Source organism: Anabrus simplex, chromosome 7 (assembly GCF_040414725.1).
Source record: "Anabrus simplex isolate iqAnaSimp1 chromosome 7, ASM4041472v1, whole genome shotgun sequence".
NCBI classification, from domain to species: Eukaryota; Metazoa; Arthropoda; class Insecta; order Orthoptera; family Tettigoniidae; genus Anabrus; species Anabrus simplex.
This window is the reverse complement of record NC_090271.1, coordinates 320,606,309-320,633,688: the sequence shown is the minus strand read 5'-3', so window position 1 is coordinate 320,633,688 and position 27,380 is coordinate 320,606,309. Positions and strand designations below refer to the sequence as shown.

The window sequence follows — 27,380 nt, the reverse complement described above, 5'->3', positions numbered from 1 at the left end:
AGAGAAAGATGATAGTACTATAGGTCTATAATCTATCATTCCCCAAAAAATATATATTTATGGTTGGGCAGCTGGCCTACCCACTTCCGGGGCCCATGAAAGAGAAACATTAAATATCTTTGTGGAGGGAAAAAGTTAAACATGATAAAGATGAATATGGCTTTATCTAGTTTTCGTAAGTCGGACTGAGTGGTTCAGACGGTTGAAGTGCTGGCCTTCTGACCCCAACTTGGCAGGTTCGATCCTGGTTCAGTCCGGTGGTAGTGAAGGTGCTCAAATACGTCAGCCTCGTGTCGGTAAATTTACTGGCACGAAAAAGAACTCCTGCAGGACTAAATCCCTGCACGTCGGCATCTCCGAAAACCGTAGAAGTAGTTAGCGGGGCGTAAAGCCAATAACATTAATTACATTTGGCTTTTAACAAGCCGAGCGTATCAGGTGAGACAAGTGTCCTGATGACATTTTAGTCGTTCAATACAGGAATGTCTTTGGGTGCTGTGACTTTTACTTTTTATTTTTTGCTATTTGCTTTACGTCACACCGTCACATATAGGTCTTATGGCGACGATGGGACAGGTAAGGCCTAGGAATGGGAACGAAGTGGCTGTGGCCTTAGGTACAGCCTCAGCATTTGCCTGGCATGAAAATGGGAAACCACGGAAAACCGTCTTCAGGGCTGCCGGCAGTGGGGTTCGAAACCCACTACCTCCCAGATGCGAGCTCACAGCTGCGCGCTCCTAACCGCACGGCCAACTCGCCCAGTATGTTTACCCTTCGGTTTATTGACTTGACTTGTATAACCTAAAACTTAGGCTAAGTTGGATAATATTTTAAACACCAACATCACTATTTTCACCTGTGTGCAATTATGTTATTTATTTCATTAATATTATGATAATTATTATAATTTAGCATTGTTAACTTATAAGACCCCAACAGACAAGCATTGTTTTTTTGTAGAGTTATACATTTGTTAAATTCACGTTGTTTCCTTTCATGATGTACACGCCTATCTTTTGTTGTATTATAGAGTATTTAGATATAGCCTAAATTTCTTTACAAATTAAGCTCTTCAATAAAGACATAAATAACTGTCGCATGCCAAGATAAATTGGTAGAATTAGAGCTGTCAAAATGGTTCATAACCCCTTTGATTTATTATCTTGACATGGATCACCCAAAAAACAGGTTAGGTTTGGAGAATACATTAATAATCAGCATTAATTAATGCACCGTTTATTACTTTCATATTCCAAGATGTAACTGAAGCATTTAAATAAAGCATCATACATTAAAATTCAAGGTTTTACCACTAGAACAGCTGACATGGAAAAGTGATTGAAAATTTAAACAAATTCATCTTACGTTAAAATCTTCCAAAAAAATAAACTGTAGACTTTTCCGATATATCACCAGCATTACTCCGGCTCGTCAAACTCTATTTCTCCCTAGTTTTACGCCTTTGGAACATTTATAAACAATTTGTTTGGGATGGTATGCGATGTACTCTACACCATTTATAAGTTTTCTGCCTCACTGTCTGCGCAGGATTAATTTCAAGTCTAAAATATACCACTCAGATTATTATCCAATGTATAGACCTCGAATTTAACTATACCAGACACTAACATAAAGTAGAATACGCGAAGTGTATCCTGCTTCTCACAGCACACTATGTGTTACTTCGTCTGCTAATTCAGTCAACCTGTATGATGACGTCAGACCAATGAGATCGCGTACTTGCGTCACGTGACAGTTTCATACATTGATTTAGATTTTTATCATGTTTGGAGTTATTATTTGTACATTCTGATCACATTTTTGAATTCTGCATGAAATTTTGAATCAGATTAGCATATTTTTAATTAAAACCCCGGATCATGCATGTTCCCTATTATCACATGTGTAACTACTATAACATGTGCAATACATCAAATGATGTTCCCTGTATGAAGGCTAAGACTGCTTTGTGATCTATGCACTCCAAGTACCTAATAAGGCAGTAGGAAAAGCGGCAACGTCGAGGTGTTTCACTGGGATAACTAATATTTTGCAAATACTGGATCATTTCTAGATCCTTTATTTCATGGTTTTTCTACTTGTCTTACATGGAAAAAACTTCAGGAAGTTTTGTTGTCATGAATCATCAATCATCATACAGTTCCCTCAATTTTTCCATGTATAAAATGTATGTATTAAATGCCCAAATGCTACATTCTCAAATGTAAAATCAGGCACATCCAAAACTTCCTCATGACTTAAATTGGTACGAATCAGTCTGCCAGTCCGATACACAGCATGACTCAGCCCATACATTGTCAACAGGTTTGAACTGGGGCAGCCTGAATATTATTGAGTTCAGGTCATGCCAGACGCAAAATACTTTTGGATCAGGCAGGGGTTTTGACGCCTCTGAATGGGTTAACAACCAGGCTTAACTAGGTTCTCTGTTTCCCAAGCGAATGGGACAGACACACCAGCAGATTACATTGAATTAAAGGGGAATGGCCCACTGCTGCAACGAAGCCTCCAGAGAAAACCACTGTTAAAGGAAGTTTCCGGTCAAGCACGGGATTATAAAGGAATCAAATAAGAACAGTGACCTCTCAGTGAAATCTCTGAACTTCATTTTCTGTCAAAAGGGCTGATAAAACCCACCGACCAACATCTGAAACAATCCCTACCATATTTTATCGGCAACAATTCTTCAAGAGGTTATCTTTGTAGATCACAGATTGGAGATGTGATGAAAGATCAGCACTTAGAAACTCAACTGAATGATGAAAGACCAGCTTGGGGAGGTAATTTCATAAGGAAAAAGAAAAGATGCGTGTTGAGGTTATTAAGAATTTAATGTGAGCATCAAACTTAGTAATTACTCTGCTAAATCAGTGCCAAATCTGGGACCCTGCAAGCAAGGTTACCAACTGAAAATTTCCAAATGCAGGACATTGCTTAGCAAAAAGCAGAACATTTAAGAAAAATGTCTGACAATTTCAATCGATAACAAAATTATACATATATTACACACAACTTTTTACAAAAGGAAATACCTTACTTAATGATCAGTCCTTGCTGCAGTTCATTTCCTTGAAGCTGTATTTTTCAAAAGAACCTACTTTTGAAAGAAGACGCGAGTTATTTTCTTGAAGTACATATTTATAAAATTCTTCACACGACACATCTTTGAAATTGAACTTCACAAGTAACATTCCTTTCACTGATTCTACCAACAAACAGTTCCTTTCCTTTGTCCATTGAGCATTTATGAATGAAAAAAACACGTTCAGTGGAGGCATTGCTGCCTGGTATGGCAAAGAAAAACTGTCAAATGTTCAAAAGTTCAGAAAATACCTCAATGTTCTGGCAATTATTAAAAAAAAAACAGACCATTGTTGGTCTAGTGTTGTATCTTTATCCAAAGTTGAAGTTTTAGAATAAGCCCTTATGTTGCAGAACTGGCCGAATAATTTTGAATCATCTATTTCTTCACCTTTTGACTGTAAGTACTGAATACATGGTACAATATCGTCAAAGCTGAGGTCTTTAATGTTTTGAAGTTTCAACCATTTGAAACACTTGAATTCCTCTATAGGATGCATCCATTTATCCAAGTACTCGGTGCAGGTTTCATAGAAACAAGATACATTCTCCATAAACACTTTGCATTCTTTATCCAAACCATCTTCTGAAAATGTATTTAACATCTGACTTTAAGGGGAATGAATTGACCTTCAAGTCTGCCTTTCAATGAAGATTGGACAGATTCTAATAGTTCAAGCACTTCTACAACTGAAAATGTTCTTTCTCAAGTGACAAAATTTTATAGTGAAAAATGTGCATGGTTGAGGAAAGAAGCAAAAGACAGAGCACTGAAAAGTCATTTTCAAGGAAGATTCTAATTGATGAAGGCACTGACTTCCTAACCTGAGAAAGAAAGTAGGATTTCAGAGCTGGGAACAATTGCAGGATTCTTTCAACTGCTGGATACTATGTTAACCACCTAGTCTTAGAATGATTTAAAAGCTGCAGATAATTTACATAAACAAATTCACATAAGTCTTTCAGTTCCTGAGTGCGCACTGCATATATATGAAAGAAGTTGAAAATTTTCCTCACCACAGACTCAATATCAGCAGGAAGAGCATCAGCTCCATGTTGCAAACAGTTATGTAGAATGTGAGCAGGACATCCAACACCTACTATGTTTTCATTCAAGTCTTTTTTTGAGAGCAGAGAATACATTCCTCCCTTCTCTGAGTGCAAGGCCTCCAAAATTAACATTGGCATTGTCTCCAGAAAATGCAATGCATCTAGAAGTAATTTTATGCTTTTTGAGAGTATATGAAATATAGGAGGAAATACATTCAGAACTTTCATTTGGACATGCTTGTAAATCAAGAACTTTTATCTGAATGCCATTATTTTTGTAATCAAAGAATTGGATGACAATTGGAAACAACTTTAGTGCACCATGATTGCTTGCATCTGTTCCTAGGCCAAAAAATGGAACTTCATTGTTAAGAGTTTCAATTATAATATCTGTCGAGTGAGGAGCAATAACATTATTTATTATGGCTTCTGTTTTAGTTCTTGCACAGGTCAGGTTCTGTGCTACTTCAGAACCTAAGAACATACTCTTATTCAATTTAGCTGTGCAGTCCATTGATTTGTACGACTGGTGATGGAAAACTGTATGAAATGACACTGTAGCTTCTGCGGCTTGAACTTTTTTTACCATCTGGTGAATATTTGGGAGTGACAAATTATAACATTGAACATAATATTGACCTAATTCTCACCGTCTTTTTGTGTTTTTCACTGTTAACGTGCCTTTCCAAGTCACCAACATCTTTGTATCCAACATTAACATAACTATCACACACAGCACATTTTGCTTCACTTTCACAGCGCCCATGAGTAAAGCAAGGATACTTATGTTTTTTAGTTTATCCGAAAATTTACACTGTCCATTTTTTAGATTCACTCCTTTCAGGTTGCAAAGATGACATACCGGTACGTAATAGGATGCAATGAGATTAATATTTCACTCCACTCGCTGCATACTCGCACTATAACTTAAGGCGACAACCAGATAACCAAACACGATAACTGCAAATCATATGGCAAGCACAAGTAAACTGTAGCTCTCGACACTTCCGGTTTCTCTCCACATAAACGTGGAAATGAAGCGCGTTGATTGCTTGATCGATGCCTGGACTTCAAGTTCAATATATCGAATATTAGTATTACTTATTTCCACCCTCGGAAGTAGCGCCCTGAGCACATGGGAGTTGATGTATGGTACAAAAACATGCTGTCTTCAGCCTAACCTAAGTGAGCAATCTTGTAACGAAAAATGCCAGATAATGTCGATAAATTAGAAATGCCGGCCAGACATAACCAAAATGATTGAAAAGCAGGACATGTCCAGCAAAAGCCAGACGGTTGGTAACCCTACCCGCAAGTAATGGGGAAGGAAGTGGCACAGGAGTCACACCTAGTTAAAAAATCTTAGTCAACCTGGCATGAGTGGTAATACTCCATATGGACCCTTTGCTACGGTATGGTGACGACTTCAACAGCTGACTCGGTGGAGAAGATGAACTACTGTTCGGCGAGTAAGGCACAAGATGCACCTTCCAGATGTCCAATGGCTAAACAGGTGGAGGATGAACCACCATCATTGTTTTGGCCCTTAACAGTAGTACAGATGGAAGAGGTCAGTGCAAGGCAGACTGGGTATAAAGGTGCAACTCAAATATTCTCTCTGTGACAATCCATTGTAGTTTTGCAGCCTGATCTCAAACACATGTGCTACATTTGCTGCGGTGTAAGGTTCTGAAATCATATTGTGTGGAACAGTTTCTGGCAAACTGACCCAACTTAAACAAAGCCATCCCTATAAGCATTTGCTCCTGCCATACCTCATAAACATTCAATGGCAATGGGATAAACATGATGGAAGCAGTAAATGGGTTGTAACTGGGAGCTTCTAGACTGGACCTGCACACTGGTGACGGATAGTCACCTTCCTGAGACCTACATATGTGTCTGGGTAGGCCTATTTACGAACACTGCTGCCCATTTTAAATGGGGATGACCCTAGGAAACAATGGCTAAACTTTGGTAGTTACACTTGAACCTGGCTGGGAAATTGCACTTGGTGGAGTCATTCCAAGTTGTGGTAGAAAAGCTGAAGAGAAGAATTCTAAGAATAAGACTGACTGTTGCAATGCAGAATGTTAGAGCATTACTGGGCCCAAAGGACAAGAATGACAGGTCAGACAGAATAGCTCCTAATACCCATGAGCTAGCTCGACTGAATATTGATGATGCTGCACTGAGCGAAACCAGGTAACGGGATGAAGGGAGAAACAGCAAGGCCTGTACAGGATACACAATATTTTGCACGGAGGAGGAGGATGGAGAACATCACATTCATAGTGTTGGTTTTGCAGAAAGACTAAACTGGTGAATGGGCATCAACTCAGGTGGTGGTGGTGATTACTGTTTTTAAGAGGAAGTACAACTAGGCAACCATCCTCTATATAAAACACTAATCAGAGGGAAAATATGGAAGAGGTCCGAAACTTCGAAAAATTAAGATATCGGCCAAAGGAAGGCAAGGGCCACGAAGGACGTGAAAATGACTCCCTAGCCCTTGCAAACCTAATAGCGTCAGGGTCAGAAAAAACAAGAGTTGACCAAGGGAGGTCGGATAGGATAGATGAAAGTGAGGAGCATGGCACAAGTAAGTGGAAGCAATGCCAGGACTCAGCTGAGGGCCCCGTGGTCGCCAACCCACGCTCCAAAATTCAGAGCCCCTGAGACCCCTTTTAGTCGCCTCTTATTACAGGCAGGACATACCGCCCACACCCACTCACTCTTACTAGTGTATGAAAGACTCACAGCTCTAAGAATACCTCTCTCTGGTGACAGTTCTACAATCATTTTGGTGGCACATCACAACTCAGATTGCATGTTCAGGAAAGAGAAAGATCACACAGAAACCGTATAAATCACCAAAAATTTCTGTGTTCCTAGTGGCCAGCTGTGATAAAAACACGTTTCCTATCGTCTCCGATAGAGCTTGCATAATGTCAGGCTACAGGGCCGCCACATCATGTGAAAATAAGGACACTGCCAAGTTTGAAACAGTCATGATGTATGCCGAACGTGACGCGATTCGCTCAGCATGTCGTCGTTGCACCTCGAAATAACGTTATGTGACAATATTGAGGGGAGAAATAGTGACCTGCAGCTCATGTATCACTTAGAATGAAAATTTGTTGATATAGTTCATGCAATTCTGGATCTTAGATGATATGACCTTTCTGGTCAGAGTTCTAAGCTGAAATATCACACAGCAGTTATTTTAGGCACAATGGCGATATATTCTGTAGACAGACCAATAGCCTGTCATTCCCCAGACCCAAGCAAAACAGACCAAAAGTCTTGTCACTGGGGATACTTCAGGCCTGTATGCCACTTCGCGCATATTCCGGGAACTTATGCTCGCAGACTCCCTTTGCTTGCTGTGCACATCTGGGATGTACCTAACCAAAGCAGACCTATGAGTCTTGTGACAATCTGACCCTAACGGAAACAGATGAATGATGACAATAGATATTGATTCCCACAGGAAACATGAAATATTTGTTCCGAATGAGTAAATTTATAATACCAATATGGCTGGTCCGTTATTGGACATTATACATTTTCCAGTTACCTCATTCTTGGTTGCCAGTGTTTCGCCCCAGTGTGCTAAGTTGGTTCATCAGTTGGTAAATAGCACACCCCCCCCAAGACGCATGGCTAGTGCATACTGTGGAGGCCACTGCGTAGGCTACTTGGAGCCACCGGCAGTGCTAATGCACTATGACACACTTTGTCTCAATTTTCAAAAATTGATGCCCGCCTGGCCATCAGATGATAAAGAAATTGTTTATAATGTCCAATGTGTTGACGTCGGCCGCATACTGCTGGATCTCTAACGTATCTTTCGCAATATGGGTAAGGAAGCTTTACCGCTACCTCTTCATACGCCTTCACACTAAGAGACTACGAAGATTCTAAATACCTTTTCTACCACCAACTAAACATAATCTTCACCAAAGTGCCTACCACATTTAAACTCTGAACTACAAACTTCGGCTTACTGCACAGCTAGAGCTCGAAGGGGCAATGCTCAGGGCATGGGGAATATGATCACAGTTTACTGCCTGTTCGATATGCATCCGACAGCTCTTCATATCGAGCAATTAATGGGTTACAGACCGCAAAACGGGGTTGTGATTGGCTAGCATGGTGCGTGATTCAAACGGAAAGGGAATCGGCACTTACAACTTCGTAAATACATTCTCAACATACAGAAATCTTGTATCATATGATATCGTGTAAATTTCAAGAATTTTGGGATTACCCCAGGACGTTCATATGCTCGTGTGATCTTAAGACGGAATGCCCCTGCTCCACACCTGTTTCTGTAGTTTCAGCAGAAATGAGCAGCAAAAGAGACAGAGCACATCTCAATTAACAACAACAGTAGGTCAGTGCAAATTTATGATTGACAGGTTTTCGAGGCTTAGGACTTTGTAGGTCATAACATTTTGCTTTCATCTGGCTTGGCAATGATAGATCATTCAAGCCCTAGGATTTCAACCCCGCATTCATGATTCATTGTCCTCTCATTCGAGTGCTTGTTCATATTTTCTTCATTTTGATAGTCATCTTCATGTTCAATATGGCTAAAGACCATGCAGTTTATCAGCTTATAAATGTGAACACTACTACAAAAGACCACCATCACTAATTTGTTACCATGAAGATTGAACAGTATTTCCATGTATGCAATGCATGATGTTGAAAAATGTCATTTCTCAGCTCCTAACTAATGGTTGAAGATAAAATCAAGTGCAGGGAAATTCTGATGTCTACTTTAATACTAGCAATTTCCATGGACTAGTATGCACTTATTCATTTCAAACAGGAGAACAGAAAGATGAAACGTTAAATAGTGGAGCGCTTTACCGCTTGAAGTTCGGCAACTTGTGAATGGAAATGCTTCCCTAAGAGTGGTTAGTTTAGTTTGGGGAACAGATGAAAGCCGTAGAGACTCCATGTCCAGGACATCCCACCTCCACCGTAGCAACAATTCCCTCACAGGAGGAGTATTATGACAGATGTCGTGCTGGACAATGAGTGGACATTTGGTTGGATATGGGGCTGTTTCCTGAGCAAAGCAGAACAAACATGGCTTCAATCTGTTCCCTAAACTAAAGGGAACCACTCCGAGGGAAATGTTTCTATACCCGAGATGACATACTTCAACAAAGATGGCCCTGTTATTAGTATCCTGTGCTCTCCACACATCTAGCAATGAATGAAATATGTTGCATAAGATTACACCAAAGGCCTGTAGAGGTATGGTGGTTCTACAATAAATGGTTTCATATACATGATATGTATATATATGTATATGATACTTTTTTCTAGCCCTCGTTTTATACTAGTAAGATGTTTTGCAATGTGCTTGCTTCATCTTATACTCGTGTACAAAACTAACTAGTTGCCAATTCGAGTATGTTACGCAGTATCACTTATGTATGAAGAGACTTAAGTGGAAGTTGTAAGAGAGTAGAGTTGAGAGGAGAAAGAAAACTATTACATTAAATAACTTAAATTGGCTGCATCTGTGCACAGAATTTTGAGAATTTTAATGTCAATTCTGCTACAGGTAAAAACAAAAATTCAGAGGAAAATACAATATTCAGGCAGTAACTTCATACCAGAGGTGGTAAAAAAAATTTTTGAGAAACTATCTTGCATACTGCATTATGAATTAAAAGATCTCTGAACAGCAGAGGTTAAAACGCAGGATTTGTAATTTTGTTTTTCTTTTACTAGTTTTATATTGCACCAACTTGGACAGGTCTTATGAGAATAGGATAGGACAGAGTTAGGACTGGAAAAGAAGCAATCGTGGCCTTTATTAAGGTATAACCCCAGCATTCACCTAGTGTGAAAATGGGAAACCATAGAACCATGTTCAGAGCTGCTGATAGTGGGGTTCGAACCTACTATCTCTCCAACATAAGCTCACAGTTATGTAACCTGAACTGTGTAACCAACTTACTACGTTTTATAAAAAGTCTCTCACTTAGAAAGAGGTCAGTAGCAAAGCGAAAATAGCTATCCCCTCTCACCCACAACAAATGCTTATCAGTTGCCCATGTACTTTGATAAAAATTTCATCCAGTGTGATAATGTGAGCTGGGCAATAATTCAGGGGGTTATAGAAACAAAATCTTCCTCTGTAGGAATTATTTCAAACATAAAATAATGCCTGAGAAATGCTACTCCCAGGAATACATGTTCAAGATGCCCTTGATGAAATTGTACATAAATGATGTTTCATAATTTGGGTTCCATTTTGTTTGAGACAGAGGTTAAGACAAACATGGATGTTAAAACTTTACGTATCTTAGAAAATGACTATGTAGTAAGAGATGAAATGATGAGTCAATAGAAGAAATAAGAAGAGAGAAAAAACAAAGACTGAAAACATCTAAAAAATTTAATTTTCTCCAGGAAATCATGGTGGGATGGCGTGGATATTGCAGCAAAGCATAATCGAGCTGGAGGTGCAACCAAATGTGATGGATATGGGCTGAGAGATCAGACTAATGAATGTTTCATCAAAAGTGGGCAGTAACCACTTACACAACTGCATTTGTTATTTTTTGCTTTCCATTTAACAAATGATTCAGTAGTTGCATACCCTAAACATCAGCCCAAAAAGATACTTCTTACAGAAGCATAAAACAATTAAGCATCAAGATGGTGAGCATAGGAGTGTCTTAAATTCGTTTTTTTTTTTTCATTCTGCAAAAAGATCAAGATGATAGTTTACTGTTGCTGCTCAACAATTCTTCAAATTTGGTTGACTTCTGCTTCTTCTTCTTCTTCTGACTGTCTCCCTAAGAAGCTTGGCAATCTAATTGATAATGATGACTCTCGAAACAGCAGCTCGAAAGATTTCAATAGAAGTTCGTCCATACCAACAGTGCAAATCTTTAAGCCAGGAAATTCTCCATTTTCTCACAGACCATTTTCTCCTTCAATTGTCCCCTCGATATGATGATTTGAAGTTAATGTCGTTCACTTCTTTTCTTCTTCTTCTTTTTACAATTTGCTTCACATTGCAACGACACAAATAGTTCTTACGGCGACAGTCATTCACCTCTTATGTTGCGTCATGTTATTGCAAGACAGAAATTCTGGTAATTCTGGTACAAAATTTTATATGCCATTAAGTTACCTATCTTACAAGAAAACCATATTATTATTATTTAGCTACTGAACATTTCTTAATAGTAGCTGTTTACAAAATTTTAATTTGTAACGGAGTATAATTGGATAACTTGTATAATAACAGAAGCTAGTTGCTTAACGTTGCACCGACACAGATAGGCCTTATGGCGACGATGGGACAAGGAAGGGCTAGGAGTGGGAAGGAAGCGGCCGTGGCCTTAAGGTACAGCCCCAGCATTTGCCTGGTGTGAAAATGGGAAACCACGAAAAACCATTTTCAGGGCTGCCGACAGTGGGGTTCGAACCTACTATCTCCCGAGTACTGGATACTGGCCGCACTTAAGCGACTGCAGCTATCGAGCTCGGTAATAACAGAAGCAGTAGAGCACACGTATGCAGAAAATAAGAGTGTGGCAGTTTTGTGTTTGAATTACATCCAGAATATTCAGATTCCAAAGATACCTGTCCAGGAAGCATTTTGTCTTACCATTAATGAATTCTGCATCACACACCCGAAGAGCAAAATTTTATGTATACAACAAAGGTACTGGTCACAAAGGACACAATGAAGTTTGCTCTTTCCTGGTTGATTACATCAAAATACAGCTGCCAGAATGTGTTACAGACCTGAACATTTTTCCCAATGAATGTCCCATTCAGAATAATACAACTGTCAGAGTAATGAACTGTCTTGTAAATACTGGCAGGTGAAGAGATGTTTTCCAATCTATTCTATACAAGACCATTTATGTCCACCTTGCGGTAACCCATTTATTGAAGTTGAAAGGTTGATCTGAAGAAAGGGCAGAATAAATCATGCAGGTATATCCATTTTAAATAGAAGGACTCATGTTATTATTGTGTCAAAACATGTATTTACTATTGAATGTTTGATTGTTGTGTTGTTTATGCATTAAATGATTCCAATATTTTTACCTTCCTTTTTTCGATAACCTGCTCGAATGAATTTGTTGACCCACTGAAAAGCTGAAATTATTTTAACTCTTAACAAGGCAACATAAAAAATTCTGGTTTCTAACCAACTTTAGGTGGATATCTAGAAAGCAGTCTCACTCATATTAGTGTCTAGGTTATAATGGCCGTCTTCTTCATCAGCCATGTCCTCGCAGAACATTGGCGATCAGTAGCATGATCTGTTGTTTGTTCATAGCTGTTCCGAACAGAGCAAGCTTTGTCACCCCAAACCACTGGCTACCTTCTCTTGAAGGTAGTAAGAATTTCTGGTTCTTTGTTCATACGGTGCAAAACGTCTATATTGGTCATTTTAGCTGTCCAAGGTATCTTCAGCATCCTTTGGTACATCCACATTGCAAATGCTTGCAACTTCTTGCACATGGTCTCAGTGTTCATGCCTCAACGCCGTATAGCAGAATGCTGAAAAAGTAGCCACGGAGTAGTCGTGTCCATAGTGTAATGGAAAGGTCCTGGCTTGTCAAAAGTTTTCTAAGTCTCTGATAAGTTCTGGCCTGCTCAATTCTGCATCGAATCTCATGATTAAGGTCCCAGTCATCATTGAAGTGACATCCCAGGTATTTAAATGTTACCACTCTTGCGATCTGGTCCTTTGCTCCTGTGAGATTACCTCGAATGCCATCTTCTTTCCTACTTATGACCATCCACTTGGTTTCTTTACATTAAGCCTCAAACCCATTGCGCTGCTGGCTTTAGTGACAGCATTAAATAGTTCCTGTAGATCTTGGAGAGTGGTTGCAAGTAGCAAAGCGTCATCGGCATACCTGATGTTATGATGAAAACAATTAACCACAACTCCTCGAGTCTTTCCGTAAAGAGCATCTCGAAAAATATTTTCTGAATAGATGTTGAAAAGCATGGGGGACAGAATACAGCCTTGGCGAACTCGTTTCGTAACTGAGACTTCTTCCGAGACACAACCATCAACTCTAAAAGCACTTTGGTTCCAGTAGAGATTACCAGTAATGCGGACGTCCCACCCATTAAGTCCTAATTCTCGAAGAATGTTCGTAAGTTCATCATGGCGAACTGTATTGAAGGCTTTTTCGTAATCGATGAAACAAGCAAAAACATCGACACTGACATCTCGGCACCGTTGGACTAATACCTGCAGACTGAATAATGCCTGTACAAACAAGAACTCATTCTGTCCCAGCCCAAGTTCTCCACTGGCTGTACAAAAATAATATTCTAATATCATAGAACATGAGCTGAGATTTATGTGTGATATAAAAATCAGTACACATTTACCCTGACACCTGCAATATTGTGGAATTCCTCACTCTAGCAAAGAGATATCCCTTCTAGACTATAAGACACATTTTTGAGTTCACTAAGTCACAGCTTTTGAATGAACAGCATATTTCATCCATATTTTTATGTGAAAGCATTACGATTAATACAAGACCTCCCATTTATCTCTATAACTGAACAGCACAAGGTACAAACAAGAACTCATTCTGTCCCAGCCCAAGTTCTCCACTACAGATAATCTTCATATTTTTTTTTACGAGAGTATCTAGCACTATCTCACTGCTTTCCAGATCTCTGCAAAGTCACATTTGAGCATAACTTCTGGAAAGAAATGAAAAACCAATGTTATAGAGTTTAAAATTCAATAAATATATACATGGATATTTAAAATGAAGACTTAAGAAACTACTGCGATAAATTTGCATTTCCTTTCTTAAAAAAAAAAAAAAAAAAAGAGCAATGGAAGAGAAAAAAATCTGTTTCAGAGAATTTTCCATTACTCCAATACTAACAGAACTTGCCACACCTTCTGGGCAACGTATGAATTGTTAGAAAAACTAATTTCTCAGCAAGTTCAACTGAAAGACTTGACATAGGTATACTCCAAATTTACAACACTAAGAAATTTAAAAGAAGTTATGATAAAAATGTCCACTAAAACAATGATCTGGACTGAAATGAATGTGCTGGAACAGGGTAATCACAGTCTGGTTATTTCATCATCAAGATGATATCTTGTATGGCCATTTCTGTCCTTAGGATAATGTCTTGAAAAGTCATGAAATTGCAGTCAACTCACTACCACAGTGGAAGTATACACTAAAATAACCAGTGCAAATGGCAGAAAGAAGTGGCACACAAGGTCATTACAGAAAAGGACAACTTCATATAGATCTTGCTGCACTGCAAAGTTTATTCAAAAGTGATATGTTACAATTAGACATTGGTTCTTGCTCAAATAGCTCAATGCTTCACATACTAACTACAAAACATGGACTTGACAAGATATAAGCAGGCAGAGACCTGGAAACATTAGCAGATAATGGCTGCAAATCCCAACTCTAACTCAAGTGTAGTATTAGATGAGTTACAGAGATAACCACATACTTTTATAAAAATCAACCTACCTGTATGTTGTACAACTGCTTGATGATTCACTAGAATAACATAAGGCTTTGAAATGCACGAATTGTAACTTCTTAAAGACCCTGATCTAATATGATATTAATGATTAGATAAAAACATTAGTCAAGAGAATATCTATTCAATGTGAGACTTTCAAAAATGCAATCAGTAATTTTTCCTCCCCAAACAATTATCATCAAACAAGATTAACACAATGATATATCATCTTTCATTTCCATTTTAATTGAGATTCTATTTTCTATCCATATTGGATGAGAGAGAAATTTAACTTCCCTCTGACTTAAGTTAACCACAAGGATCTAGACTGCCTATTAAAAAAAAAAAAAGGGCAAACTAGAACAATTCTATACCATTACAGAGGAAAAAAATTAATAATATTTTGAAAAAGCCAGTTCTGGCCAGAGGTTGAGGAAATAACTGGATTAATACTTCTGCTCACCAGTGGTTATCTTCACTAGAATTTCACCAACAACTTCACCTCTGTCTCTCAAATCTTCAAACCAGGAAGCAGACATAGTCTTAACCTCACTCTTACATTTTGATAATGAAATAAAATTCACTCTATATACATACAGCATAGTTAGTTTACATGATCCAAAAGAAACGCAAAATGCCAATTAAAAGAATAAAATCTGTAGTCTCGAAAGATCAGATATACGCATTTTGATTTAGCAGAGATACGAGTTTCACAGCATATATACAATTCTTCTCCCCCCCCCCCAGTACTTCCTAAACAAATTCATAGGCATCTATCTATATTACACCCCTGAAGTTTTATGTGAATATTTATTAACACACTATGCTCAAGTTTCAAACTTAAGCAATGCACATATGAGAATGAAGGCTGTCATTTTATAAACATCCAATACCCAGGGACAAGTTAACATGCCATGTCACATAAGTATTAAATAAAAAAAATCCTCTCAAAATAATCATTGCTTACTGTACTACTCATTTCAGAAATGGCAATTCAGTAGTATATTTATATTAATTGCATACATGCAAAACTCATTAGTTACGAGTTCTACTTGGCACACTTGGGTACTAGATGAACACAATGTGTCTCACATGCTGCAACCTGAATAAAAACTTGGTACACACCCCATTCTCTCGTCTATATTCCACGTTTGCACCCTTCAAAGCAATCTGACGGAGATTCAAGTGGCATCTGACACTAAAGCTGCAGACCACGTTGTTAATAACAATGTCTATTTCTGGTGTTTCCCCACTCTCTGCAGGTGGGATCTCTTCTGGCTGTAGCACATGCTGCTCTCCAGAAGAAGGTAAACTTGCTTGCTCCTCCACATTATGACCTAGAGTCGTCTGATCCTGCATATTAAGGCCAAGGCTCCCATTAGACAATGATCTGATTCCATTCTCTTGGAAGGCCGTGGCCATCATATTAAAACCCCGTAATTGTTATACCTGAAAAGAAGAAAGAAAAATACAGAAAATATAGACATATAATACTAGGAGGAACAAACTGGATTTATGACAGTCTTAGAACATTTTTTAATATAAAAATTTCACAGCATGTTATAGTAAACACATTTAAAAAAGATGATGATGATGATGATGATGCTTGTTTAAAGGGACCTAACAGTGAGGTCACCGGATCCTAATGGTACGAAATGAGATGAAATGGAATGACAAATTAAAAGTCCGAAATCCTCCACTGACCAGAATTCAAAACGTGAAGATGAAGAATGAATGGATATGAATTTAAAACAATCAGTGGATCCGACCTGCAATGTCTCGCATTCACAGAAACTGACATGAAATAATATAATTGACCAAGGGACTGTGTCTATAGCATAATACTGAATAGTCGATGCTTTTGGTCTAAAGGGGTCCAAGATCCAAGTCATCGGCCCCTCATAATGGTACTTACTGCTAGGAAAGTAGAACCATGGTATTTGTCATGTTGCGGTACTAATCAATAGCATGGACTCACGGCATTCCACACAGTATGGTACTACTCACAGATATTGAATTTCGCACATGGAATACAGACCTATAGTGTTTCACATATTGTGGCGCCATTTACAGACAACGCAAACCTATGGTATTCAACACATACGTGTACTAACCACAGGGACCCCCACTCTCCCAGGGTGTTCCTCATATAGTGGGCACTAATCTCTTTTTTTTTTTTTTTTTTTTTTGCTAGTTGTTTAACGTTGCGCCGACACAGATAGGTCTTATGGCGACGATGGGACAGAAAAGGCCTAGGAATAAGAAGGAAGCGGCCTTTTTTTGCTAGTTGCTTAACATCGCGCCGACACAGATAGGTCTTATGGCGACGATGGGACAGAAAAGGCCTAGGAATGGGAAGGGAGTGGCCGTGGCCTTAAGGCACAGCGCCAGCATTTGCCTGGTGTGAAAATGGGAAACCACGGAAAACCATCTTCAGGGCTGCCGACAGTGGGGTTCGAACTTACTGTCTCCCGAATACTGGATACTGGCCGCACTTAAGCGACTGCAGCTATCGAGCTCGGTGGGTACTAATCATAGGCAAGCCAGAACCATGGTGTCGCTCCTAAAGTGGTACTGATCACAGGTACTGTAAAAGCTGGCAACGCACTCTGTTGCTATACTAATCACAAACCTATTTGGTACCTAACATAGTGGTACTATGCGCAAGTAAAAGTGACCCATGGTGTTCCCCATGTAGTGGTACTAATCACAAGCAGTTTCATGGTTCTAATACAATCATCCCTTGGTCGCCCCTTTTAGTTGCCTCTTACGACAGGGGATACCGTGGGTGTATTCTTCATCTGCGTCCCCTACCCACAGGTGTTTGGTCCGCGAGAGGTATTTTATTTCCCTCAAGTCCGTCGGCAAGCTGGTTAGTATCACCCTATCCACCACCTGAGATGTGCCATTGTGTCATGTGGGAGTATCACCTCTCCCCCTGCTACGCCAGCATAGTAGGTTCGTGGCATTTAAAAAAGACCAAGGGTTCTTTAGTGGCTTGTATACTTAAGTGAATAATAATAATAATAATAATAATAATCGTATGGAATAATCGATAATTACTGAACATCCAAAAATGGGCAGTCAAAATTTTTGTTGCCAAAATGGAACAGCTCTCATATATAGGAATCAGAAACTATTCCTACAGAGTGGCAATCAGAGTATATACATCCTCTCAATAAAGACAAGGCAATAAAGCAGATGTGAATAACTACAGAGACCCAATACCAGAATAATGTAGGTTTGGAAAAAATACCTGTACCCATACATAAACACAATTGAGGAAACTATTATTATTATTATTATTATTATTATTATTATTATTATTATTATTATTATTATTATATCATCATCAGTTAAAATACGCCCAATACTGGTATATATACAGGTTACATTACCGGCAAAGACTGCGCACAAATATAATCGTAAAGAAATACCTTATCGGTGACCAAATTCATACATTAGAAAATAAATTACGAAGAGAAATATTCCCGAGTAAAGGTTCAGGAATATAGGTCACACTAGTGAACTTAGACGTACTGAGCCGAGTCAAAACCAAAATAATAACAAAATCATGAGTATTAAATAAGGAAAATAATTATTTAATAATAAATGGAAAAGCCTAGTGCCTCCATTTTTAATTTGTTTTCATGTGCCTTCACAACCACATTGGGACGGTATGGCTGAGTTTCTTGCGCATGTACACTGCAGTGCAATGATAGCCAAACAACAATGCTTACTGTGGGTTAGTCCTGATTAATAAGATACCTTCTATATATCTCTGCACAAGTTGCAATGATGTAATAAGATACCTTCTATATATCTCTGCGCAAGTTGCAATGATGAGGAGAAAATATGTACTTAAATGACAAAAAGTCTTTCAAAACTTGCTTGTATAGATGGAATTGTCACGAACTAATCTGTATGTATGTTGCTAAAAACAGAGGTGCCAACTTTTGAAGTGGGTTATCAGTAATCACCCTCCGCCCCTCAAAAATTTTCGAGTTTAAGCCCAGAGCATGTCCTCCATTCTCGAAGATAATACCCCCTTTTTCCTTCCCGACACAATATATTATTAAGTATATCATATTACGAAATAACATTTGCACAGTACCTTTTAATTTAATAATAAAATATGCTTTGTAACTTGTTTCGCATCCAGCAGATTGTTTGCAGTGTAATTATTCTTGAAACATCCGTTCCCCCTGTGATGACATTTTCGTCTTCTGAACCATAAACGATTCCAGTGTACATGTCCTTAATGCGGCCTTCAATTCTGTAAATACATTTCTTAAGGATTTGTTCAGGAAAAGAGCAGAGTAACTCCTTCATTCGCACAACGATTATTACTTTTTTTTTTTTGCAAGTTGCTTTACGTCGCACGACACAGATAGGTCATATGGCGACGATGGGACAGGAAAGGGCTAGGTGTGGGAAGGAAGCGTCCGTGGCTTTAAGGTACAGGCCCAGCATTTGCTTGGTGTGAAAATGGGGAAACCACGGAAAACCATCTTCAGGGCTGCCGACAGTGGGGTTCGAACACACTATCTTCCGAATACTGGATACTGGCCGCACTCAAGCGACTGCAGCTATCGAGCTCGGTACACAATGAATTTCACAACGCTTACGATCGAATAAGTATCGTTGCCAACTCACAAGCAATGAAACGAGGAGGATTTATCAGACAAGCTGGAAAGGATTGAACATATTTGCTTCTTTATTTCTTTTCTTCGTAGAAAATGACTTTCGTGATAATGTCGCTTTTCCGTAATAATTTTCCCTTTGACCGTAATGCCGTAATCATGAGATGAAATCCGTAATAATTACGGACAACCCGTAATAGTTGGCACCTCTGTAAAAAGTACCTCCACATTCCTCCCGTGTGTGCCCTAGAAATAAATTAGTCCATGTAAGGCTCACATTAATATTATATTTTCGGAAATATTATCCATTGTAGATACAACAGAGCACAGATTTGCCCAAAGCGCACCACAGTATGCCTAGCAGTAGTACAGTAGTACAGTAGTACAGCAGTAGTAGTAGCAGCAGCAGCAGCAGTGTAGGGGTAGCATGCTTGCCTCTTACCTGGGGGGCCCCAGGTTCGATTCCTGTTCAGGTCAGGGATTTTTACCTGAATGTGAGGGCTGGTTCAAGGTCCACTCAGCCTACAGAATTACAATTGAGGAGCTATCTGACGGTGAGATGGCGGCCCAAGTCTAGAAAACCAAGAAAAACAGTCAAGAGGATTTGTCATTTCGACCACATGGCACCTCATAATCTGCAGGCCTTTGGGCTGAGCAGCATTCGCTTCATTGGCCATAGCCCTTTGGGGCTGATGCGCCATGGGGTTTGGTGGTTGTAGTAGTAGTAGTAGTAGTAGTAGGTGGCCGTGCCCTTAAGGAACACCTGCAGAATTTCCTATGACAATGGAAAACCGTGGAAAAACCATATTCACGGCTGCCAACAGTGTGATTCAAACGCACTATCTCCAGAATACAAGCTTACAACTGCATGACCCTAAGTGCATGGCCAACTCTTTCTGTTATTCACGTTTTACTCTTTTAATCTTGGATGCTTTTACCGGTATTATACTGGTATATCTTTGATGTATGTCTCCAGGTCAGGTCAGGTCAGGTCAGGATCATCCTGCTACCCTATGTGACAGACAACATTAACTGCGACTCCCTGGCCGAGGTTCAAGTGGCCATTACCAAACCTTATGCCCAAAGTGGGGATCAACAGCTACGCGCAGAGGAGCCCTCCCTTGGGGGCCCATGTGAAGCCTTTGTGGAGGAAATGACACACATTCACCAGAAAAGAGAACACGGGCAATGGTTTAGGTGGTGGAAGAGGACCCCAGTCTCAACGGCAGATAAAGCAGAAGAACTTTCTCATGTCAGCAACGTCTGTACTTCAGTTAAGCGGTTGCAAAAGGTGTCTGTACTCCTAAGGAGCAGCCAGAAGTCACATCTGGCAGTAGGTATAAAATGCCTCTGGGAGTGGTGACTTCACCTTAATAATAGCCTATACAGTGTGAACAAAAAATGCCGCACATGGAGGTCGGCATTCGATTCCTCATCCCACTGCAAGACAAAAGTTTCTATAGCTAAACCGGATCTGATGCTGTTGGAAAACAAGTCAAAAACGAGAAGCTGGCAACAGTGTCACATCCTGCAGCGCATCAGAATGTAATAGAGAAACGTGTATCATCCCGCTCTACCGTACCCGCCGTCGCAGTTCACTGAGTAGACTGCTGGGTTATCAAACTCACATGCACCATGGAGCTACGGCACGAATCTTAAGTCAGGTTTTTTTCTATTGTGTGTGTGACATCAGGTCCTAGTTCCCGTCGTGTAACTGCGTTTGTAAGCATGACATCCTGTTGTCACATGACAATAGTAGAATACATGACAGTGTGATCCATTCAACAGAATTCATGATTCGACTAACTACGCAGTGCACAAACATAACTGGTCCTGTCAAGTGCATGTAGGGCGGCTTCCTGATGGAGTACACAAACGGCATCCGATAACCAAGCTTCTGCTGCTGCTCGTGAGTATGCAACACGGTACCCTCAAAGGCGCCATCCCGATGAGAATGTTTTTCGTCGTCTTGAGCAACACTGCGGGAAACCGGTAATCTTTGTCCACAAGTAGTGGACAGAGGTCGTCCAAGGACTAGACATACTCCAAAAACAGAGGACGACATTCTTTGATGCTTGCTTGTTGTTTTAAGAGGCCTAACATCGAAGGTCATCGGCCCACGACATTCTTTAAGCCATTCACCAATCACCTTGGCGAAATACCCCTGATATTGCAAGGCAGTTCCAGGTATATCAAACACTGTTTGTTGACGTGTTGCATGACGAAAAACTGCATCCATATCATTACATGTTAACTCAACACCAGCGACCAGAAGACCGCATTCAACGAACATTTTATAAAGTATGTGATATGGAGTGACAAATGTAGCTTCACTCGGGAAGGTATTTTCAACCATCACAACAACCATTATTGATCTGACCACAACCCACATGTCACCCATGAACGTGGCTTTCAGGCACGCTTTGGCATAAACCTGTGGGCTGGAATCGTGGGAGGAGTGGTTTTAGGACCTTACTTATTGCTGGACAAGTTGAATGCGCCCCGCTATCGTACGTTTCTGGGCAATACTTTGCCTGAAGCTTTAGAAAACGTTCCATTTGGTGTTCGGCGACAGCTATGGTTTCAGCACGATGGTGCACCGCCACACTTTGGAATAACTGTGCATAACTGGTTAAATGAAGTTTCCAGGGAAATGGATTCGTCGTGGAGGTCCAATGCTCTGGCCTCCACGTTCCCCGGACCTTAATCCACTAGATTTTTATTTGAGGGGACACTTAAAGGAAGATGCTTATAGTACTCCACCCATGAATGTACAAGACCTAATAGCTCACAATTTATGAGAAAACAAAGTTATTGAACATGAATCCAGGTCTACCAACTGCAAAAGCTTTCCCTAAGATCCACAAGGCTGATGTCCCCATTCGCCCGATCATTAATTACAGACCCAATCCGCTATACAAATTAGCCCAATTCATTCAGAAATTTCTACAGAATAATTATAAGTTTTTATCAAAAAAGTCTATTAAAAGTATTATTGAGCTAACTAAACAACTTTGAAATTCAGCCACACCATTCTTTACATTCCTTTGATATTGTCAATATGTACCCTAGCATTAATACCAAAAAATTATTTCTCATTATCGAAAAAACCATAACATATTAAATATGTTGCTACATTAATTCGTGCAACAATATTATTGTACTGAATAGGTGGAACATCTTTCTCTTTTTAGCATTGTAATTATTAGTTCAATATGGATCAGTGATGAAGTTTTTAACTTGAAAAGTGTTGTGTAGGGTCCGGCAAAGTATACTCCAGCGAGTGGTGAAGTGTTTGCAAATGCAAGGTGGTCACTTTGAACATCTGCTGTGAAGTGAGCGTTGCTCGTAAGTGTATGTACCGGCTCTGTGAAGATAAGACTGGACGTCAGATGTACACTATGGAATTATTGTGCATAGCCTAATGGGCAATCCAGTGTAGAAATGAATAGAGACAATGTTACTGTATCCACTATTATGTTCTACATATTGACTTTATTTGTGCCATGGGCAAAACAAAGTGGTCGTTTACGCCTGTAAGAAGTTCATATTAGGTTAATGTTTAAATAAAGGTAACTGTAACGGTAAGACAGAACATAGTGAATTGCATAGTGGAGGTGTACATTGGATACAATTTGATACATTAACTGAAAAAAAATTGGCGCGAATGCGACTCCAACATCAGCTTGTCCGCACAACTGGCATTTATGGCATTACCTTGTCTCACTGAGCTAATGAGACAGTTCTGGCAGAGCGCCGAGTTCATGCGACCTATGCTGGGCCACGCTGCACACCGTTACAGCACTGCCGAAGCCTCGTTTCTCAACTCACATTTCTATTAAACCTATTGGTGGGACTAGGTTTTGCAAGATAAACTTTTGTCGTGAATTTCAACGAGGAACCGCATGCCGACCTCCACGTGCGGCATTTTTTGTTCACCCTGTATATGACATGGGACTTCCAAACTTGCCTGGGAAAAGGTTAGAGCATACTCTGCTGCAGGCGATGCACAGTTCCTTGGGAACAGGAGGAACTGTGAAAAATGGATGAGCAGTAGCCAACATCATGAAAGTGGGCATACTCAATCTTATGACCCTGACAGCAATGACAGAAGAAATGAATTTTATGGAAAAGGTATAGAAATGGTGGGGTCGAGCAAAGTTACATAGAAGGGATCCCACCAGCTCCAGTGAAAACTCCAACTGATCCAGGACTTTTGAATTGTTAAGAGTCTCAGCAAATTCCTGATCCAGCATCTGAAGTGACACCTGTTATTCTACATGGAATACAACAGAGAGAAAGACATTTCCTCATTAGGTTTAAAAATTACCAAATGTGAAAATGCAATGTGTGTTGTTTCTACAGTGCTATCTAAACACAAGTGTCTGTTTCAGATACAAAGCCAAGTCTGTTTTTGTTGTTGCTACTGTTTTAAAGATAATGTCTTTCCTAAATAAGTGGGGGAGAATGTAATGACCCTAGTCAGTTCAGAACATCTCCGTAAGTGGAGCTAATGTAACTTAGGCATTGAGACAGTCTTGTTTTTTCTGTGACTCGATTCTCTGAGTACATACTATGCCATTAGCCTAACCATTATTGATACAGATCTTATTTTCTATTGCACATAATCTTTCGATGATAAACAAGCTTATCGCTTTTTAATCTTTAACAGCTCTAATTTATTTTTATTATTTTGAAGTCAATTTAATCACAATACTTATTATACACATGATGGGTTACAATTGGTCAGAACACGTTTCAGCTTGTTTCAAGCCATCATGAGCTGACAACTAATGGTAAGGAATAACCATTCTCTAATAAACTATACATTAAAGAACATACATTAAAACATTTGAACCTTCATGAGGATCCTTACAATGAATGTATTTTGAAAATTAATTGAACAATGCAAAACAGTGATATATAAAACCAGGGTATGTACATAACGAAGAGGTTAAATACCACTGTTTTTATTCACTTCATTGTAAAGAGAAACTTCCTTTACACATTTAAAATAAATGGCAACCACCTCTAAATTATACCACATGCTGCCACTGGTAATTATGTTTCATAGACCATGACCTTACACCCATGAAGAACTGCCAAGTCTATTCCTTAACATTCTGAAGAAATGTCTGGTAAAGAGTGTGGTCAAAATACACACAAATGAGTTCTAAGAAAAAGCAGCAAATAAATATTATTCGTAACCACAAGATTACTGAAAACCTGACCTTTCAGCCTCAGGGTACACAATTACACTTATCTTTAGTATACATAATTGTAAACAAAATACATCACTACTATACAATATTATTAACTTCACTCTTGGTAGGGGCAAATTAGCAGTAGACTGCCTGGCATTTGCGGACGATCTGGCAATCTTAACTCGTGACGTTTCAACAGCCATAAACCAGATCGAACTCCTGAAAGAAACAGCGGAAAAAGTCGGCCTCCAAATATCGTTTGAAAAAACTGAATACATGACCTGCAGCAAAGAAGCCCCTAAATTCATGGAGACAAAATATGGCAAAATAAAACGGGTCCAGCAATTCAAATATCTCGGTGAAATAATTCAGGAGAATGGAATGGAAACAAAAGCCAATGAAGTTAGATGCCAAAAAATGGAAACTGCGTATAGACTCACCCAAAATATCTATAACAAAAAGTGTCTCTCCAAGCATGCTAAACTAAGACACTATAATACAGTTATTAAACCAGAATGCCTCTATGGATCAGAGACACTAATTTTGAACAGGAAAACTGATCTAGAAAATATTCAGAAAAAGGAACGCAAGATCATTAGAAAAATTTTAGGCCCAAAACTCGTAGATGAACAGTACCGCCTTAGAGGGAAACAGGAAATCAAACAATTTTCTAACATTCACAGCAACATCAGAAAACGCAGATTAAGATTCTTTGGACATATAAAAAGGATGAACCCAGATAGACTTACCAAGCAAATAGTTGAATTTTATGAAAACCGAAGTAAAGCTAAAACGGACACAATAAAATGGATTGGCGAAATTAAAACAGATCTCAAACTGGCAGGAATTACACCTGAAGACATCCAAAGCTGGGTTATCTTCAGAACCAAAGTTCATAAGTGGCAAGTTGACCAAGAGGAAAAACCGAAGAAGAAGACCGGAACAACATGGTCTCAAGAGAGAAAAGAAGCACACAGCAAACGAATGAAGGAAGTGTGGGCACAAAGAAAGGCAAATGCCTGTCTCTAAGTACTTTGCGTAGTCCTAATGGGCTCATTCGCAATATATATAATAATAATAATAATAATAATAATAATAATAATAATAATAATAATAATAATAATAATAAAAAATTCTCCCCTGGTAATCTATGTTTTAAAAGTGAACAAGGGAAACTCATTATTGGTGACAAGAAGAATTGCGAGTATCTGGCCAACTATTTCCAGAATCTTCTGAACTGTGAACCTCCCAAAGATGGATTGCTGTTTGGAGAGCCTCAATTCAAGTTGAAGGATTCATTACCACGAAATAAGGAAGAAATTAGGGACATCATTAAGCAACTAAAAAACAACAAAGCTCCTGGGAAAGATTCAATTACTGCAGAGTTATTCAAATTTGCAGGTGAAAATATAGTGGAAAAACTAGAGGAATTATTCACTTTTATTTGGGAAAAAGAAGAAATACCAAGTGATTGGAAAAATGCACTCATCCTTTACACAAACAAGGGGACCAAACTAACGTCAACAACTACAGAGGCATCTCTCTTCTTCCTACAGCATACAAAATTCTATCCAAAGCATTACAGCGGAGGCTTGAAACACATCTAGAAACAAATTTGTGAATACCAGGCAAGGTTCAGGAAAGGGCTTTCATGTGCTGAGCAGATTTATATTCTAAAATCACTTATAAAAATAAGATCAATGAGAAATCAGAAGAGGACAATCATAACCTTCATTGATTTCAAAAAGGCATACGATTCCATAGATCGTGGAGTGCTTATGAACATTCTGCAGGAGTTTGGAGTGGATGAGAAATCTCTGGCCATAATTCGGCAATCTCTTACAAACACTTTTTCTCAAGTCAAATTTATGGGCGAACTCTCAAATCCATTTGAGATAAAAACGGGTTTGAGGCAAGGAGACAGCCTTTCTCCAGTACTCTTTAATTGCATTTTAGAAAAAGTTATTAGGGAATGGAGGCTGAGAATGGAATGAAGAATGGGGTAAAGATAGGTTGTGGAAAAAATGCGATGATGTTGGATTGTCTTGCCTTCGCAGACGATGTCGTTCTTATTACAGACAACCGTCAAACAGCCAAGAAACTAGTCGAAGAACTACAAAATGTTGCAGTCAAAACAGGGTTAAGAATCTCTTTAAAAAAAAACAGCATTCATGGATTCTATAAAAAAAGGCGACACGGACAGACTTGTTACATTGTATGGGGATATCCAGCGTGTGCAAAAATTTATATACCTGGGAGAAATACTCCCCCCCAATGGAGATAAGGAGGGATTAAAGGAGAGAGTGAGAAGGATGGAGATGGCATTCAGACTATGTCATGACACATATAAGTCCAAGTCTCTCTCAATTCAGGCCAAGTTAAAACTTTACTGCACAGTGGTTAGAACAGAGTGCCTTTATGGAGCAGAAACCTTGACAAGGATGGCTGATCCAGTCCTTGAAAAAAGAGAAAGAAGTTTCTTGCGAAAAATCTTAGGCCCTAGAAAGTTGACGAGTGACCCAAACACATTCCGGTTAAGATCGAATTTAGAGCTCTACAAGACAGTAGAAAGAATCACGACTGTGATGAGAAAAAGGAGACTGACCTTTTATGGACATATCAAAAGAATGAACCCTGAGAGATTGGCCAACAGGATACTTCTTCTGCAGGAAAGGTGGAAAAAACAACCAGGATGGCTTACACGCGTGCACAATGACTTGGCAGAAATAGGTATCAAGGAGGAGGATATAAAAGAAAGGACATCATTTAGGAAGAAGGTTGCGGGATTGAGGGATGTGTCTGAAGAGCAACATGCGAAGCCATGGAACATCTCGGTGGAAGAACGAGC

At 39.3% G+C, this 27,380-nt stretch overlaps 1 protein-coding gene across 2 annotated transcripts in view; it reads right to left on the bottom strand.

Annotated features, from left to right (window-relative positions):
* Positions 1–27,380, bottom strand: part of LOC136877614 (TATA box-binding protein-like 1) — a 261,942-nt gene that overhangs the window by 150,512 nt on the left and 84,050 nt on the right. For both annotated transcript variants that reach the window (XM_067151788.2, XM_068228686.1), the window contains one exon: positions 15,811–16,134. In XM_067151788.2, the coding sequence (XP_067007889.1) occupies positions 15,811–16,110 (300 nt within the window). In that variant the 5' untranslated portion in view covers positions 16,111–16,134. The remainder of the gene's footprint in view (positions 1–15,810; positions 16,135–27,380) is intronic.